Source organism: Scaptodrosophila lebanonensis, unplaced genomic scaffold (genome assembly GCF_003285725.1).
Source record: "Scaptodrosophila lebanonensis strain 11010-0011.00,11010-0021.00 unplaced genomic scaffold, SlebRS2 tig00000092-arrow-pilon, whole genome shotgun sequence".
Taxonomy (NCBI): domain Eukaryota; kingdom Metazoa; phylum Arthropoda; class Insecta; order Diptera; family Drosophilidae; genus Scaptodrosophila; species Scaptodrosophila lebanonensis.
The window spans coordinates 4,597,451-4,611,334 of NW_022060566.1; the positions used below are offsets into that span (position 1 = coordinate 4,597,451).

A 13,884-nucleotide genomic window follows, 5' to 3' on the forward strand; every position below is an offset into this window, starting at 1 on the left:
TATTCATTCAAAACTGAATGTATTTGTAATTTGAAGCAATTTCCATTCATTTCATAAGACTCGAAATCATTCGTAAAGGGTAAAAAATGTCAAGTGGAAAATAGAGTAGAGAAAGGACACCTTTTGAGAGACTGTTAAAAGCTGTCATTAGTGGGTTAAGTTAACTGTTGAAAGAGCTGCGTAAGCTTTCAATTTGCAACAAGGGGCAATGGCGATAGCGATGGCGATGGCGATGGTGACGACGATGACGATGTCGATGGCTGACTGTTTTGGCCAGCTGCGTGGCTGGCTGCTGCATTTTTTATTAGCCACGTCAATTATTGCTATTACTCAATTTATTTATTTATGCCATTTGCTATTGTTGGGTGCCTCTCATTTATTTATGAATTGCGTGGCCCTCAGATTGCCGGGCTGCGTCTATACTTATGTACGAGCATATATACACGTTCATACTCGTATATGCCTGCACTTGACCTTTTCTGGCCGGACTGGGCATAAGGATGGGTATGAGGAAGAGGAAGACTATGAGGAAGAGGAAGAGTACGAGGATAATGTTGTGGATGCGGATGACGATGACGATAGCGTGCGAACGATGTGGCCAAAGGCCAATGTGCCTTTGGGGAATTGAGTCGGTTGTCCCTGTCTGTGTATGTGTGTGTGTCTGTGTGTGTGCCTGGGTTTGAGTGAGTAAGTGTGTGTGTGTGTGTGTGTGTGGGGCTCATTTAAGCTCATGAAGATAAATTAATTTGCGCAAATAGCTAAATGATAGGGTTAAGCGCCAGGACGGAAATAGATTTCAGCATATGCGATGCTGTTGTTGCCGTTGCCTTTCCCTTTTATGAATATTTGCATAAATAATCAAGGGACAAGGGTCACACACACACACACACACACACACACACGAACACACAGACACAGACACGCACGCCTAACATAATATTAATAAGTAAATGGAGGCACACCAAAATGAATCAAACAGACCGTCGGACAGACAGACAGACAGACAGACAGACCAACCAACCAAACAACCACCCAACCGCACAAATAAACGACCATAGGGGCTGGGTCAGTCGGTCAGATGTTCGTACATGGACCGCCGCCATTCATAAATAGCCACAAGTGCCCAATTTTATTGGAAAGCATTTAAATCAAATTTAAAATTGCTTTATTGGTTCAAGAGGGAGAGAAAAAGAAAGGGGGAGAGCAAGTTTTGTGTTTTCTGCTTCGGATTCCGTATTCGAATTGGAATTTATTTGAATTTATAAACATATGTATACATATATGTGTTTATTATACGATATATGTTATACTAAATACATATGCATGTGTTCAAGTGGGTGTGGAGAGCTGTCTGAAGAGTCATTGAATTGATACGCAAAGAAAATTTAACATCGAACCCAGCCCACAACACACAGTTCCCTCAATACTCGTACAGCACATCGGCCAAGTGCGTATAAGTATAAGTGTTTGTGTGAATGACACGAGAGAGCCTTCATTTAAATGAGACATCCTATCTAATCACAGCTTGAATTAGACATTTAAGAGGAGTCCTTTTGCTTCTGGCCAGCTTATCATTTAAATTTGTTGTCAAGCCTGTTAGCGGCCTCAAGTGTTGGTTCTGTAGATATGGCCAATAATTCGGACTATAATGCTGCTATATGGCTTTGATATTTATTGGATTCAAACAAGAACATTATTGTAGAAATAATGACTTAATTATTTTATGCACAACGGGGTCACCAATTGTTGAGCTAGCAGGAGAGAGAAATTAAATTAAGCTTTGGATCATCATTCGGACAAATATAAATAAGAGCGTCGCTGTACGATAGAATAAATAAATAAATAACCAAAAAGGTAGATGTATGTACTTTAAATAGATTGAAGCATTAGAGAGAGAGAAGGACAAAGATGACACAACAGAACCTACAAAAACGGGCTTAGAGACACCTGAATAATGTCCATTGTGTTATATTTTTAGAAAAGATGAAATGCAAAACCAAAACGAAGAGAAGAGTTAAATACTTTGTTGAAGGCGTTGTAAGAAATGATTTGTTAACCTAAGATGTATAGCTATATCAAAGGCTATAGTATACAAGTTCTAAATAAATAAATAACAGAAAGAAAGCACAAAAAGTTTAATCAATGTTTGGTCAAACACTCTTTCAAAACACAATAACGCTGTTATCTGCCTCATCAATTTGTAAGGATTTTGTAAAAGGACAAATAAACAAACAATTTATATAAGTATAAAAATTATTATTTATAAATATAAATAACATTCATGAAATTAATACTTAAATTAATGAACCATTTTGTGGTCCTTTAAGGGTAAGATAGATATGCAGAAGAAGAAATCTCGATGGAACATTTCAAAAAAGAGAGAGAGAGTCAGTTCTTTAAAATGTTTGGTGAAAACTAGATACCATTGGACTATTGACACAAAAGATTGAATTAGTAGTGCCAGAGAAAAGGGTATGAGGAGCAGCATTGATATCGCATTGTAGCATACAAAAAGGTGCAATCAGTTGCCGAGTTCTTTTCATTAGATGAAATGAAAATACCTTCGCTAGTGGTATTGGAAATTGAAGTAGCTGCACTGAGGAAAAAAATATATATAGTACTTTACTAGACGAAGTGAAAATACCTTCGCTAGTTGTATTGGAAATTGAAGTGGGTGCACTGAGAAAAACTATATGTAGCATACTTATATGCAAACAACAAGCGAAAAAGCTTTCTTGTGGCATCCCTACTTTTACTTATATACCCTTGCTACTATTATTTGTAATACTAAGTACTTAAATAAAATCACAATAATAAAATTATGATTTGATTTTAAATTTATGGCATTATATTCGTTTCATTTCTCTCGGTGCAGGGACGAAAGATCCTATTTATTTATTATTATATATATATATCATTATGATTTATTTATTTAATTTATAGTAACATTTTTTTTATTCGTTTCTTTTCTCTCGGTGCAGGATCAGAAAACGAACAGAGAGATTTCTAAAATGGGGCGCTGCGAATCTCGGGAAATAAGATGTGCCTCCCACATGTGGATGCATTCAATTAATTAGAGCTTTGGAGAGCGCGTATTCATGAAAACGCTTTCTGCTGCGGCTCCAAACACTTAAAGCTGAATGTGCAACATGGGCGGTAGCTGCAACTGCCACAGCTTGGCTTCAAATGGACCCCTCCGGGGCAATAATGAATGTGTGTTGTGTCTCTGTCTGAATCTGTTTGCGTTTACGTTTGTGTTTGTGTTTGTGTGTGTGTGTGTGTGTGTGTGTGGGAATGCGAATCCGAGCGAGGAGGCTACAATGACCGCCAAAATGGACAGCAGCCTGTACTGTGCTCTGTTTGTATGCAACGCGTTTCCTTACTAAAATAACGAGCTCCTGCGCTCAATGAAAGGACGAAAGCTGCTGGTGCTGATGCTGGTGCCGGCGTGCGAATCATTTGATCTTAAATCTGGCAATATGAGAAGGCTGGTTGGACTGGCAGGACATGTACGAGCACTCGTACTCGTACATGGCATCCGCTCGGCGGCTTTGTGCCAGTTTCATTTAAATGGTTTTCTAAAACCAAATTGGGCGCTGCCAGCGCTAAAGGTGCCGCCAACGTCCTCGTTGTCGTCCTCGCAAATCTCGGCGTATTCATAAAACATTTGCAGCAACGTCAACGACACCGCACAGTAGCAGAAATGATATATATCCTGAAGGAACGGATTTGTTTGTGGGTGTCAAAGAAAAACGAGCTGTATTTTAAAATTACGAACGACTTCAAGAAGTATTCCATACATTTGTTACGAAATCAAAGAAAAGCTTTTTAATGCAAATAACTTTTCAAATTCCGCTCTAAGGAATGGAAGACTATTAAATACATTTTCAGCTGATATATAGTAGAAGAAATATATAGTACGAGTATAATAGAAAGGTAGCCATAACAAACTAATTCTAATATTCTATACATTTGTTACGAAATCAAAGAAAAGCTTTTTAATGCAAATAACTTTTAAAATTCCGCTCTAAGGAATGGAAGACTATTAAATACATTTTCAGCTGATATATAGTGGAAGAAATATATAGCACGAGTATAATAGAAACGCAGCCATTTAAAACTACATTTAAAACTACTAATAAGCTGTAGTTCCTTTTTTTATTATTTTTATTTTTTTTATATTTTTTGAATTCTTAATTTTTTTTTTTTTTTTTCCTACGTCTATGATGTCTCTATCCACAAATGGCTGGGAAAATGGCAAATGAAATTCCCCCAACGTGTCGGAGGCATTAATAGACATTGTTGTATAGTTATTTTTTGAGACTTTCTTATTTTTTAAGATGACTGTATAACATAATATTACTCTATAGCTTTATTGTTATGTAATATAAAACATCTCATTATTATCTGCATCGACAGTGCCTCAACTGCGCGTGCTTGAGCTGAGCAATTGGTGGTTTCTTTCGATCTCGAGCGAATCATTTAAATGAAAAGTAGTCTATATCTTAATATTTTTGGAGCTGGGAGGTAGAAACCAGGTTTATTTATCAACAATTCAAGTTTGTCTATTAAAGTGTATACTATGTATAGATATTTGTTCCGACAGTCTAGAGTTGCAGTACCTTCATTGATTCCTACATAAGATTCTTCTTCAAGAATTTGGTTGCAGTTACGGTATTTGAAAATATTCAATAATCCTTTCCACGGCAGATAGCGATAAGATTGTAGAACTATTTACTTTCAAGTGTTAACATTTAGGAAAGTCCTTCGCTGTACCCATTACCCCCCCCCCCCCCCCCCCCCCCAAAAAAAAAAAAAAAAATGTTTTTTAATGCCGTTGGAGCGTTACAAATTAGACATCAACAATTGTGAAATTGATAATTTGTCCCACTGTGCGGCGTCAGCATCAACGCCACAGTCATGATAGTCTTTGTGCCGCCCTTGCGGGTCGTGCTTTGTAGTCACATGTAAGACATAAAAGATTTAACATGGCACCAGCCACGCCTGCCACGCCTTTGACGCCTTTAACGCCTCCTAAGCCTGCCTTGCCAGCCACGCCTATCAAGCCCACATTGCTCAGCTGTGCGCCAGAGCTCCCAGGTGGACGTGGACGACGACGACGACGACGACGACGGCGCCGACGCTGATGCTGATGCTTATGATGATGACGCTGACGAGGACGATGGGGAGCATTACGTTTACCTTTTATTCACTGCTCAGCATCGTGTTCGGCGTTGTTGTCCTGAGCATCCTCCTCCTTTTTTACATCCTTGCAAATGAGCGACGGCAACGACTGGGTTCCAGCTCGTAAACTGCACACAGACCCAAGCCATAGCCGGCAAGATGCAGCGCCAGCTATTCATTTCGCTACTAATCCAATGCGGGCGTGGGACAATGGGTCGCACCATCGCATCGTTCAGTCGCACAGTCATATAGTCGTTCAGCCCATTTGTGCAGCCCAAGTCGCCTTGGCTCTTTCAAATCAGGACGACGCCGAATGTGCACCGCAAACAAATTTCTAACTCAAGCTACTTGTGACAAAACCTAACTCCTGTATTTAATAAATGCAATCCATTTTTATATTAAACTGAGGGACTAGGAGGACTCTCTCTCTCTCTATATATATATATCTTTCCCTCTCTCTCTCTCTTTCTCCTCTTTCCCTGAAATATGTCAATATGTAATAAGTAAGCAGTGATGCTAATTTGACTTTTTTCCCGCCAAATGTGATTGTTTTTGAAATCAAATCGCGTGAAAAATATTCGAAATTGTAGAAAGCGGAAATTCTGGCTTTTTAAAAATGAATTTACCTTTTTTTTCGTCTTTTTGTAATTTTGCCAACATTTTTGTAAAAAAAGAGAATATGTGGCTTGTCTTTAAAATCGAATTGCAGGAAAATATTCCAAAGCGGGAATTTTGGCTTTTTAAAAATGAATTTACCTTTTATTCATCTTATTGTAAATTTGCCAACAATTATGTAAAAAAAAGTGGAAATGTTTCAGCTTTGCCATTAGTTTTTATCAATATTTTCGAATGAAAATAAATAAGTAATAAGTTTAAATCTTTTTATTTCAAAACGTGGGAATGTATTCAGGTCGATAGAATTCACGGAAAAACCTTGGGAAATATATTTTTCGAAGAATTTTTTGTAATTCAAGAAATTCAGCTTGTTTTGCTTATTTTTTTTAAATTTTTTTTTGCTTTTTTTCAGTCTCCTTCCCCTCAAAATCAGCTTTTATTCCTTCTAAAAAGTTGGCAACACTGCTAATAAGTACTTTTTGCTTTATAGATCTGAGCCACGAAGCTTTTGTTCTTTTTAAAATGTTCCTCTATAAGGTTGCATCGAGTATCAAACATTAATTTTAAAAATTGAAGACCAGCATCTAAGGTCTAAGGACGATTCGCAAGTGCTATTTTTTTTTCTCAGTGTAGCGGTAGTGGCGGAAGCTAAAGCTAAAGCTCGAGCTGGCAGTGGCTGCCATTTGCGTTTACGAGTATTTACGAGGTGCAGCCTCAATGCCATCAAATGAATGAGCAGTTGAAAGAGCCAAGCAGGGAATGAATGAGTGAATGAATGCATGAATGCATGGATAAATGAATGGTGGAATGAATGCAGTTAACGTCGAACCGTATACACAGACTACGACTCATCGCTAAGTTCACTCTGCAGCTGTTTAGTGCAGCTGTGGGTGGGGGATAGGAGGAGGGGGCGGGCGGAAGCAGGTCCTGAAGTCCTCTGTTGCTGTAAAAAGCGCAGTTAGTTCTTATACAAGTAAAGCCTGAATTCTAATTGCGCAAATGAAACCGAATCCTTTGCTCAAAAAGTTGACATGAGAAAAATTCAAGCTGCCAGTCCTATGTGTACTCTTTTTTCCCCCCTGATTTCCTTTTTCTTTTCGTTTTTTTTTTTGGGATCTCAATTTCTGTCTCTAGCTGTGTGCGTGTGTGTATTTTATGCTCCATGCCTGCATTAAAGCTGTTTGCTTTACAAAACGTTTATGAAATACGCCGAGAGACAATGCATCAAGAGAGAGAGAGAGAGAGAGAGAGGCTTTAAGTGCCAGAGAAATGATAGAAAGGCTGGGAAGAACTATGACCAATTGAGGTCATAGAAAAATCTCTAACACCTTCTCCGTTTGGCTAGGTTTGTAATTTGTCATCTCACGTGCCCCTGTTTTTGTGCTGCCACATTTCCAATTATGTTGCAAGTGCTCTGCCAATTAGAGGCAGATATTGCCGAGGGAAACAAATGCATCATCATTATCAGCATCAGCATCAGCATCATCATCATTATTATTATGGCCATCAAACTGGCCAACTATCCATACATATATGTACTTCGGCTCTTTATTGGCCAAACTTTATGATTATGGCGTTGCTAAGCTGCATAACTGATTTTCGCAACTGAAGCATAAAATAAAAACCACATTTTATGCAACAACAACAAATCGAATTGCTTTTAAATTCAATTTGGTTTTAGCTGCCAACAGCGTGGAGTCTTTAATGGAAATGGGATGGAGTTGCACAGCTTACAGAATTATCCTTAAACATAAAACTATTGATGCACAATTAATGGAGTGGTCTATGGACTATAAGATTATTAGTGAACATTGAAATTGAAACTTTACCTTCGAGTCATAGAAAACAATGAATTTAAATAAGCTAAAAACTATAAATAATATAATCAGTAGAAGGCAATAAAAATTTATTTTAAAACCTCTTCTAAAGCATAAAACTTGTTTTTCGAAATTCAAAATACAATTTTACTTGCAATCAAAATGGTTTCATTTACAGGAGAATTAAAGTAAAGTTTTATGATTGCACTACCTTATATAAGTTAATAAATGTAGATCCGATTTTCAGTGAATTAAATCAATAATTTCTTTAAACAAAATATGGCAGAGTTGTTGGGTAATTGTGTTTATTTATTTATTTATTCGTATTTGTCAAATTCCTCAAAAAGAATTCTATACTAACAAATAATTTTCTGATAAGTTAAAGGGAGTTAGGACCCATTTTTATGTGACCGTAAATTAATTAAAAAAAAAAAAAAAAAAAAAAACATAAGCAAAAATTCGCGGGAATACGACAATTAGTTTTTCAAGCAGTAATATGTTGCTTAGAAATAATGAAATGCATTGGGAGAATCAGTTAAGGAACGTGAGTTCATTTTTAAAATAATATTACCTAGTAATGAGAAAATATTTGTAGGGAATTATTTGACCAAACTTGGCTTCTTTCTTACCTGCTTATCCGTGGTTTTCAGCCTACTCTTTTAAACGCGGACATAATTCTCCCGACCCAACAAAATTCCATCCAATATAAGCTTTATGGAGACGTATCCATGTTTTGGGAGTGGCTTGAGATTGGGTTCTTTTAGAAGAATTTGGGAGTCAGTTAAAGGAATTAAAAATTGAAAGGCGCTCATACTTGATCTGGTTACCGTAAAGCTCAAATGTGCTAAATTCTGTAAATTAGAAGAGATTTGACAAGAGATGATGCAATTAGCAGTATTTTGTTAGAAGAAGATTAGAAGACTTTCGTCTAATTTCGACATATACTAGGCTCGATCAAATCTTATATATTTCTTGTTACTATAACAACATTCATCTAAGTTCTTGTTTACTGAACCAAATGGAACTGTTTTAATGGAAAACAAATGAATAAGACAGAACGAGCACAGTAACAATAAATTAAATTGAGGCTTCATCAATTCTTCTGCAGTTTTTGTCTTCCCTAGTAGTAGAGATGTTACGTGATAATAACCGCATATTAAATCTTTCATAACTCTTGCATAATATATACTGTGTGACATCAGAGAGCTTGTAGTTTTTTTTACTGATAAAGAAGATGATGTGCCCCCATGTATGTATTTCCCGAAATAAAGCCACAACAGTTTCCTTCATGAGAAGAGACTCTTAATATACATTTCTGACTTGCAGTTGTATTTATATGAGTAATACTATAGTATATATATTACTGCTTGTTATTGTTAAATTATATTAATTGTTATTTGTAGAATGCACTTCAAACACTGCGACCACGAACACAAATGTTTCAAAAGGTTATTGTTGTAAATTGAAATCGAATTGTAATGCTATCTTAATGTGAACAGTTTTCGACGTGTGTCAATGTGTGTGTGTGTCGTCCTGTGTGGTTATTTGAGAATGTGTGTGTGTGTGTGTGTGCGTGTGCTTGTGTCAGTGTGAGTGGCAAATTGTGTTAGGAGCTGGCAGAGTGAAATGCTTTTCGACAAGCCAACAGCACAGCACAGGTATACGAGTATCGTAGGTAACTTGACTACGGTTCAAGTACACGCTGTTCCGGCTGAGAAGCCACAGGAGTCAAGTGAGAGCTGAATGGCAGGATGCTTGGTCTGTCTCTTTCTGCCTGACTGTGTCACCGCGGCAATTGTTTCAATTTGATTTGAAATAAGTGCTCGCCCAGCCACACAACCAGTCACTGGATACCAAGTTGAGCAATTTTCCCCAGCATTGGGGTGGTCCATCAAATTGCAAAAACATTTAACAGACAAACATTTTAAGGCGAACCTTTTTAATCAAACCCCGAAATAAACTGAATCCTTTCAGGCATTAGAATGAATAATTTGTAATTTGGTTTTATTTGATTCTAGAAAAAACATTGCCACTACTATATGATTTGCTTTTCTGAGGAAAAGAGTTCTTAATTTCAAGTTCAGTCATTTTCCCCAACTTTAGGGTGGTCCATCAAATCGTGAAACCTTTAACAGATTTTTAGGACGAATATTTTTAATCAAAACCCGAAATATACTGCATCTTTTCAAGCATTAAAATGAATGATTTAAAATATAGTTTTATTTGATTCTAGAAAAAAAAATATTACCATTACTATATGTATTCGCTTTGCTGAGGAAAAGAGTTCTTAAATTCTGGATGGGCTGCCCCTGACGCTACGAGGCATGTATGTACGAGTATGTGAAGCTGTTGTTGTTGTTCTTTCTGGCACTTGACTGCCTCATCAGTGGCGACCACTTCTTATGGCTTGCGCTCAGTTATCGGCACCCATGCCAGCAGCTTCATCATCATCGGTATCATCATCATCTTCGCCATCATGATGATCATCTTCAGGGACAGTGGCAGCTGCATCTTCATCATCATTACCAACAGCTTCGCTATGCGGTTCGGTTGCCAAAATGTCTTTCTCCTCAGCATTGCTATCCAGGATGGATTGTTGTTCTTGTTCCTGTTCTTGTTGCTGCCCCATGTGCTGTGGTAGAAATTGTTGTTGTTGTTGTTGTTGTTGCTGCTGCTCCTCCTTGACGCTCTGCAATTGTATGTCATGGTTTTTGTATTTACGCCATGAAATTTGCTGCCTCTGGTTAGGGTTGTACTTTATGGCAACAAAACTTACATTCCACGCAACAGCCTGTCCTGCCTTCATCTCCATCTCCATCTCCATCCTTTGCTCAGCACTGTTGTTGCTGTTGTTGTTGTTGTTGATGTCCAGCTGCTCCTGCCGTTCCTGCTGCTTCTGCTGCTCGACGTTACGCTCCGGCACGCTTATTGAATTTCGCTTAGCATTCGAAGCCGTTGGCTGCTTGCGTTCCCTGCCAGCTTTGCTCACATTTGCTCCTCCCGTTGTTGTTGTTGTTGTTGTTTTATTTGTTGTTGCTGCTCCCGCTGTTGTTGTCATCGCTCTTGGCACGTCGGGCACATGGAGCGTGCGTGGCAGCACGGGCTGTGCGGCGGATAATGTGTCTGCGTTTTTGGCATAAAATTTTACGCTTCGTCACACACACTCACACACAAACATTTACACACACACACACAACCAACCCACACATACCACTCCACTCCAAGCTGGTGGGCGGTGGAGGGGGTGGAAGGGTGTATAAATGGCAAGAAAACACTTACATTGGTCCACACGATAGCCCTGATGATCGGCCGTATAGAAGGTTGTGGCATACTTACTATTCGGCAGCGGCACCGAATAGTAACCCTTCCGGGCCAGTACCCAGTTTTTTCCCACCGGCAACCAGTAGGCGCGCTCATAGCGTGTGTCCCCATTGTCAAGCTGATATCTAAAAAGCAATTTGGCGAAAGCAGTACAAATCAATTTTCAAATTTCCTCAATTACGCATCAATTGATTTGATGCCCATAATTGGAGAAAAAGTTCTATCAAGCACATTTAAGTGTGGCTTATACAAGTATGCTTTGAACCAAATCGGGTTTCTAGGTGTATCTCACATCTCCCATGCAAGTATATATTTTAGCATATGAGCTCTGTTCAAAAGGAAATGTGAATTTTGTTCTCTTCGATGACAATACGGCTCAAACGATCGGCATTGTGGAAAAAAAATCTAGCACATCAATGGTAGTCCGTGATTTTATGATATAAGGTCTGAATCGAAGAACAGCTCGTTCTTGGTCATGCCGAAAAGACAGGCTTCGAGTATTGGAAGAAGCGCATTATATCTAAGGGGGATTACTGTGAAGGGGACAAAATGCATATTGATGAATTGATAAATACTTAAAAAAAAAAAAAAAACAAACAAAATTCACCTTTTCTTTTGAACAGACTATGTATATCTATTTGTTGAGTGGAGCTAGCTTTGAAATGAAATAAATGATCAAAAGGATCAATTGTTTCTATGACAGCTGTAGGAGATAGTTCTCTGATTCGCCTAGTTTTGATAAATGATCAGCTGGCAGGATTGGAAGTCTAAACTATGCATCATTAAATAAATATAAAGTATTTATTTAAGCATTTATCAATTTATATACTTATTTATTCTAAACTACTTGTATTCATCATTCAATAAATGTTTTCAGATTCAAAGACGGCTCCAAAACAAATGCGTTTCCATCGATATACACTGATATATATCTATATCATATATTGATTTCTGATCGCATATGTATGTGCTTAAAGCGCAGGTTGGAAAGTAGGGAAAGGAGGAAGAAAAATGTAGAGCACTAAGGGAAGTTATCGGATTGTAAATCTTTGTGCAGGCGAGCTGCAACAGGAAATGACGCAACAAACTGCCAAAGGGCCGCCATCAAATCGAACTTAAGGCGTCCATAAACGCGCTCATTCTCACCTGAACTCGTAGTGGCCGTCCAAGGCGCGTTGATCGGAGTGTTCGATGAGCTTGGCTGGCTCGGCGGATGAAGGCGGCGTCGGTCGCGCAGGCGGTAAGCTCGCCGTGGTCGGCAGGACACCTGGCCAATGATGATGATGCACAAGTCTTTCATCCTGCGCTGCTGTTGTTGTTGCTGCCTCTGTAGTAATTGTTGTGGTTCTTCTCCGACTTGTGCGTGGCGTTGTTGTGCGCTGGGGACGCGGACGGGGGCGAACTGTCCAGCGCGCCTCGCTGGTGGCAAGTGAGGCGGAGAGGCAGAGACAGACAAAGAGGAGCATGGCCAGAGTTGCTGGCATGCACGTTATCCTGCCGGCACGTAACATTTTATAAGGCACTTAAAATGTTCAGCTTTTTAATGCGCAAAGAACAAGTGAGTGTGTGAGAGAGAGCGGGAGAATGCGCGGGTGGTGCGACAACTTTATGGCTTGCTTCAAATTTAATAATTGATTCTTGCAAGTAGAAGTTGATGTGCTTTTATACCAACAGCCCTAACGGACTCTTCATTCCCACTCCATCACTCAGCCACAGCCACAGCAACAGAAACAGACTCAGACTCAGATTCAGACTCCAACTCCGATGCCGACTCAGTAATGCAGGTCCTCCTCTGCCCCCTCCCTTTGCCTCTCTTGTTGTTTTTTAAGCGACGAAGATGAGAAATGTGCCAAAAGCCAGTAAGGAAAGCGGCGTGGGAGGGGCATGGTTATGGTTATGGTTGTGGTTGTGGGGAAGGGAATGAATTACAGCGGCAACAAATAATAAACTTCTGTGGTCGACTGCGTCAATGGCAATGATTTGGCTGTCTGGTCAGTTCCCCACACCTCGTCCTGCTGGCCGTATCTGATGCTTTGATTCTTGCGTTCCTTTTCTCACCCTCGCGCCGCCTGCGACCGCAAACTGTGTCAAGTGCAGATGCAAATACGGTTCATTGACCACCAAAGCCAACGGTCTGCGTCATCTCTCCACCACAACAAGAACAACAAGCAGAACAAGAACACTAGCAACAGTAACTTAAAGGAATCTCTGCCCAATGGCCATATTTTCGCCTGCATTCCTGCCGATTTGTCGTTAACGTGGGCGTCCCTTCACTTCAATACTTTTCGTTATTTCCGTTGATTCGGCTGTCGGGTGCTTGGCTCAATTGTTTAACACTTGTGTATGCATCTTTAACTAACCGGCCCGTACATGAAAAGCCACACACTTCAGGCGATTGCCACAGAGTTCCAAAACAAGTCTCATCCACAGCCTCTCCCCCCATCTCCCCATTCCCCATTCCCTATTCCCCATTCCACAACGAGCAACTGAATTGTTAATGCCCCCAATGGCACTGGCCAGGGGAGGCAGCCATTTGTTGCACGTTTTGGCAAAACTGCATGGCCCGGTCAAGTATTTTCAGTTCTCTATTGAAGGGAAAATCAAAAGCCAGTCGTCTATCTACGGCAGGGCCTGCATGCCGATTACTGTCGATTGATTGCAACAGATTTTACAAGGCTTTACAATTCTCACATTCCGACTATGAAACTCTAAGGCACATTGAAGGATACACCGACACCTATTTATGTAATTTTTATTTACAAACAAATACGACATATGTATATACGCTGCTGAAACGTAATGCTTGGCAATCAGGTCTAATAACGTCTCTTAAGGTGTGGTCAGACATGCAAATAATTTGCGCAGAAATGTGTCCAATGTAAAATAAGTGTATTTCAATTAAATCCAGCAAGAACTCCAAAGTATAGCTTTTTCTTTTACAGAACAC

General features: G+C 39.4%; 1 protein-coding gene across 1 annotated transcript; it reads right to left on the reverse strand.

Annotated features, from left to right (window-relative positions):
• Nucleotides 1–8,275: 8,275 nt before the first annotated feature.
• LOC115627401 lies at nucleotides 8,276–12,448 on the reverse strand. Its single transcript, XM_030523056.1, has 5 exons — nucleotides 12,084–12,448; nucleotides 10,896–11,062; nucleotides 10,687–10,739; nucleotides 8,431–8,467; nucleotides 8,276–8,373 (listed from the first exon to the last, which is right to left on the reverse strand). Exons 1-5 carry the CDS (start codon nucleotides 12,446–12,448, stop codon nucleotides 8,276–8,278), a joined length of 720 nt encoding a protein of 239 aa, XP_030378916.1.
• Nucleotides 12,449–13,884: the final 1,436 nt, after the last annotated feature.

Coding starts and splice junctions, on each gene's coding strand:
- LOC115627401 (XM_030523056.1), bottom strand. CDS start 12,448: ATGTTACGTGCCGGCAGGATAACGTGCATGCCAGCAACTCTGGCCATG. Junction 11,063..12,083: donor GACGGCCACTACGAGTTCAG/GTGAGAATGAGC, acceptor ATTGCTTTTTAG/ATATCAGCTTGACAATGGGG. Junction 8,468..10,686: donor GCACGCTCCATGTGCCCGAC/GTGCCAAGAGCG, acceptor TCTAATTTACAG/AATTTAGCACATTTGAGCTT.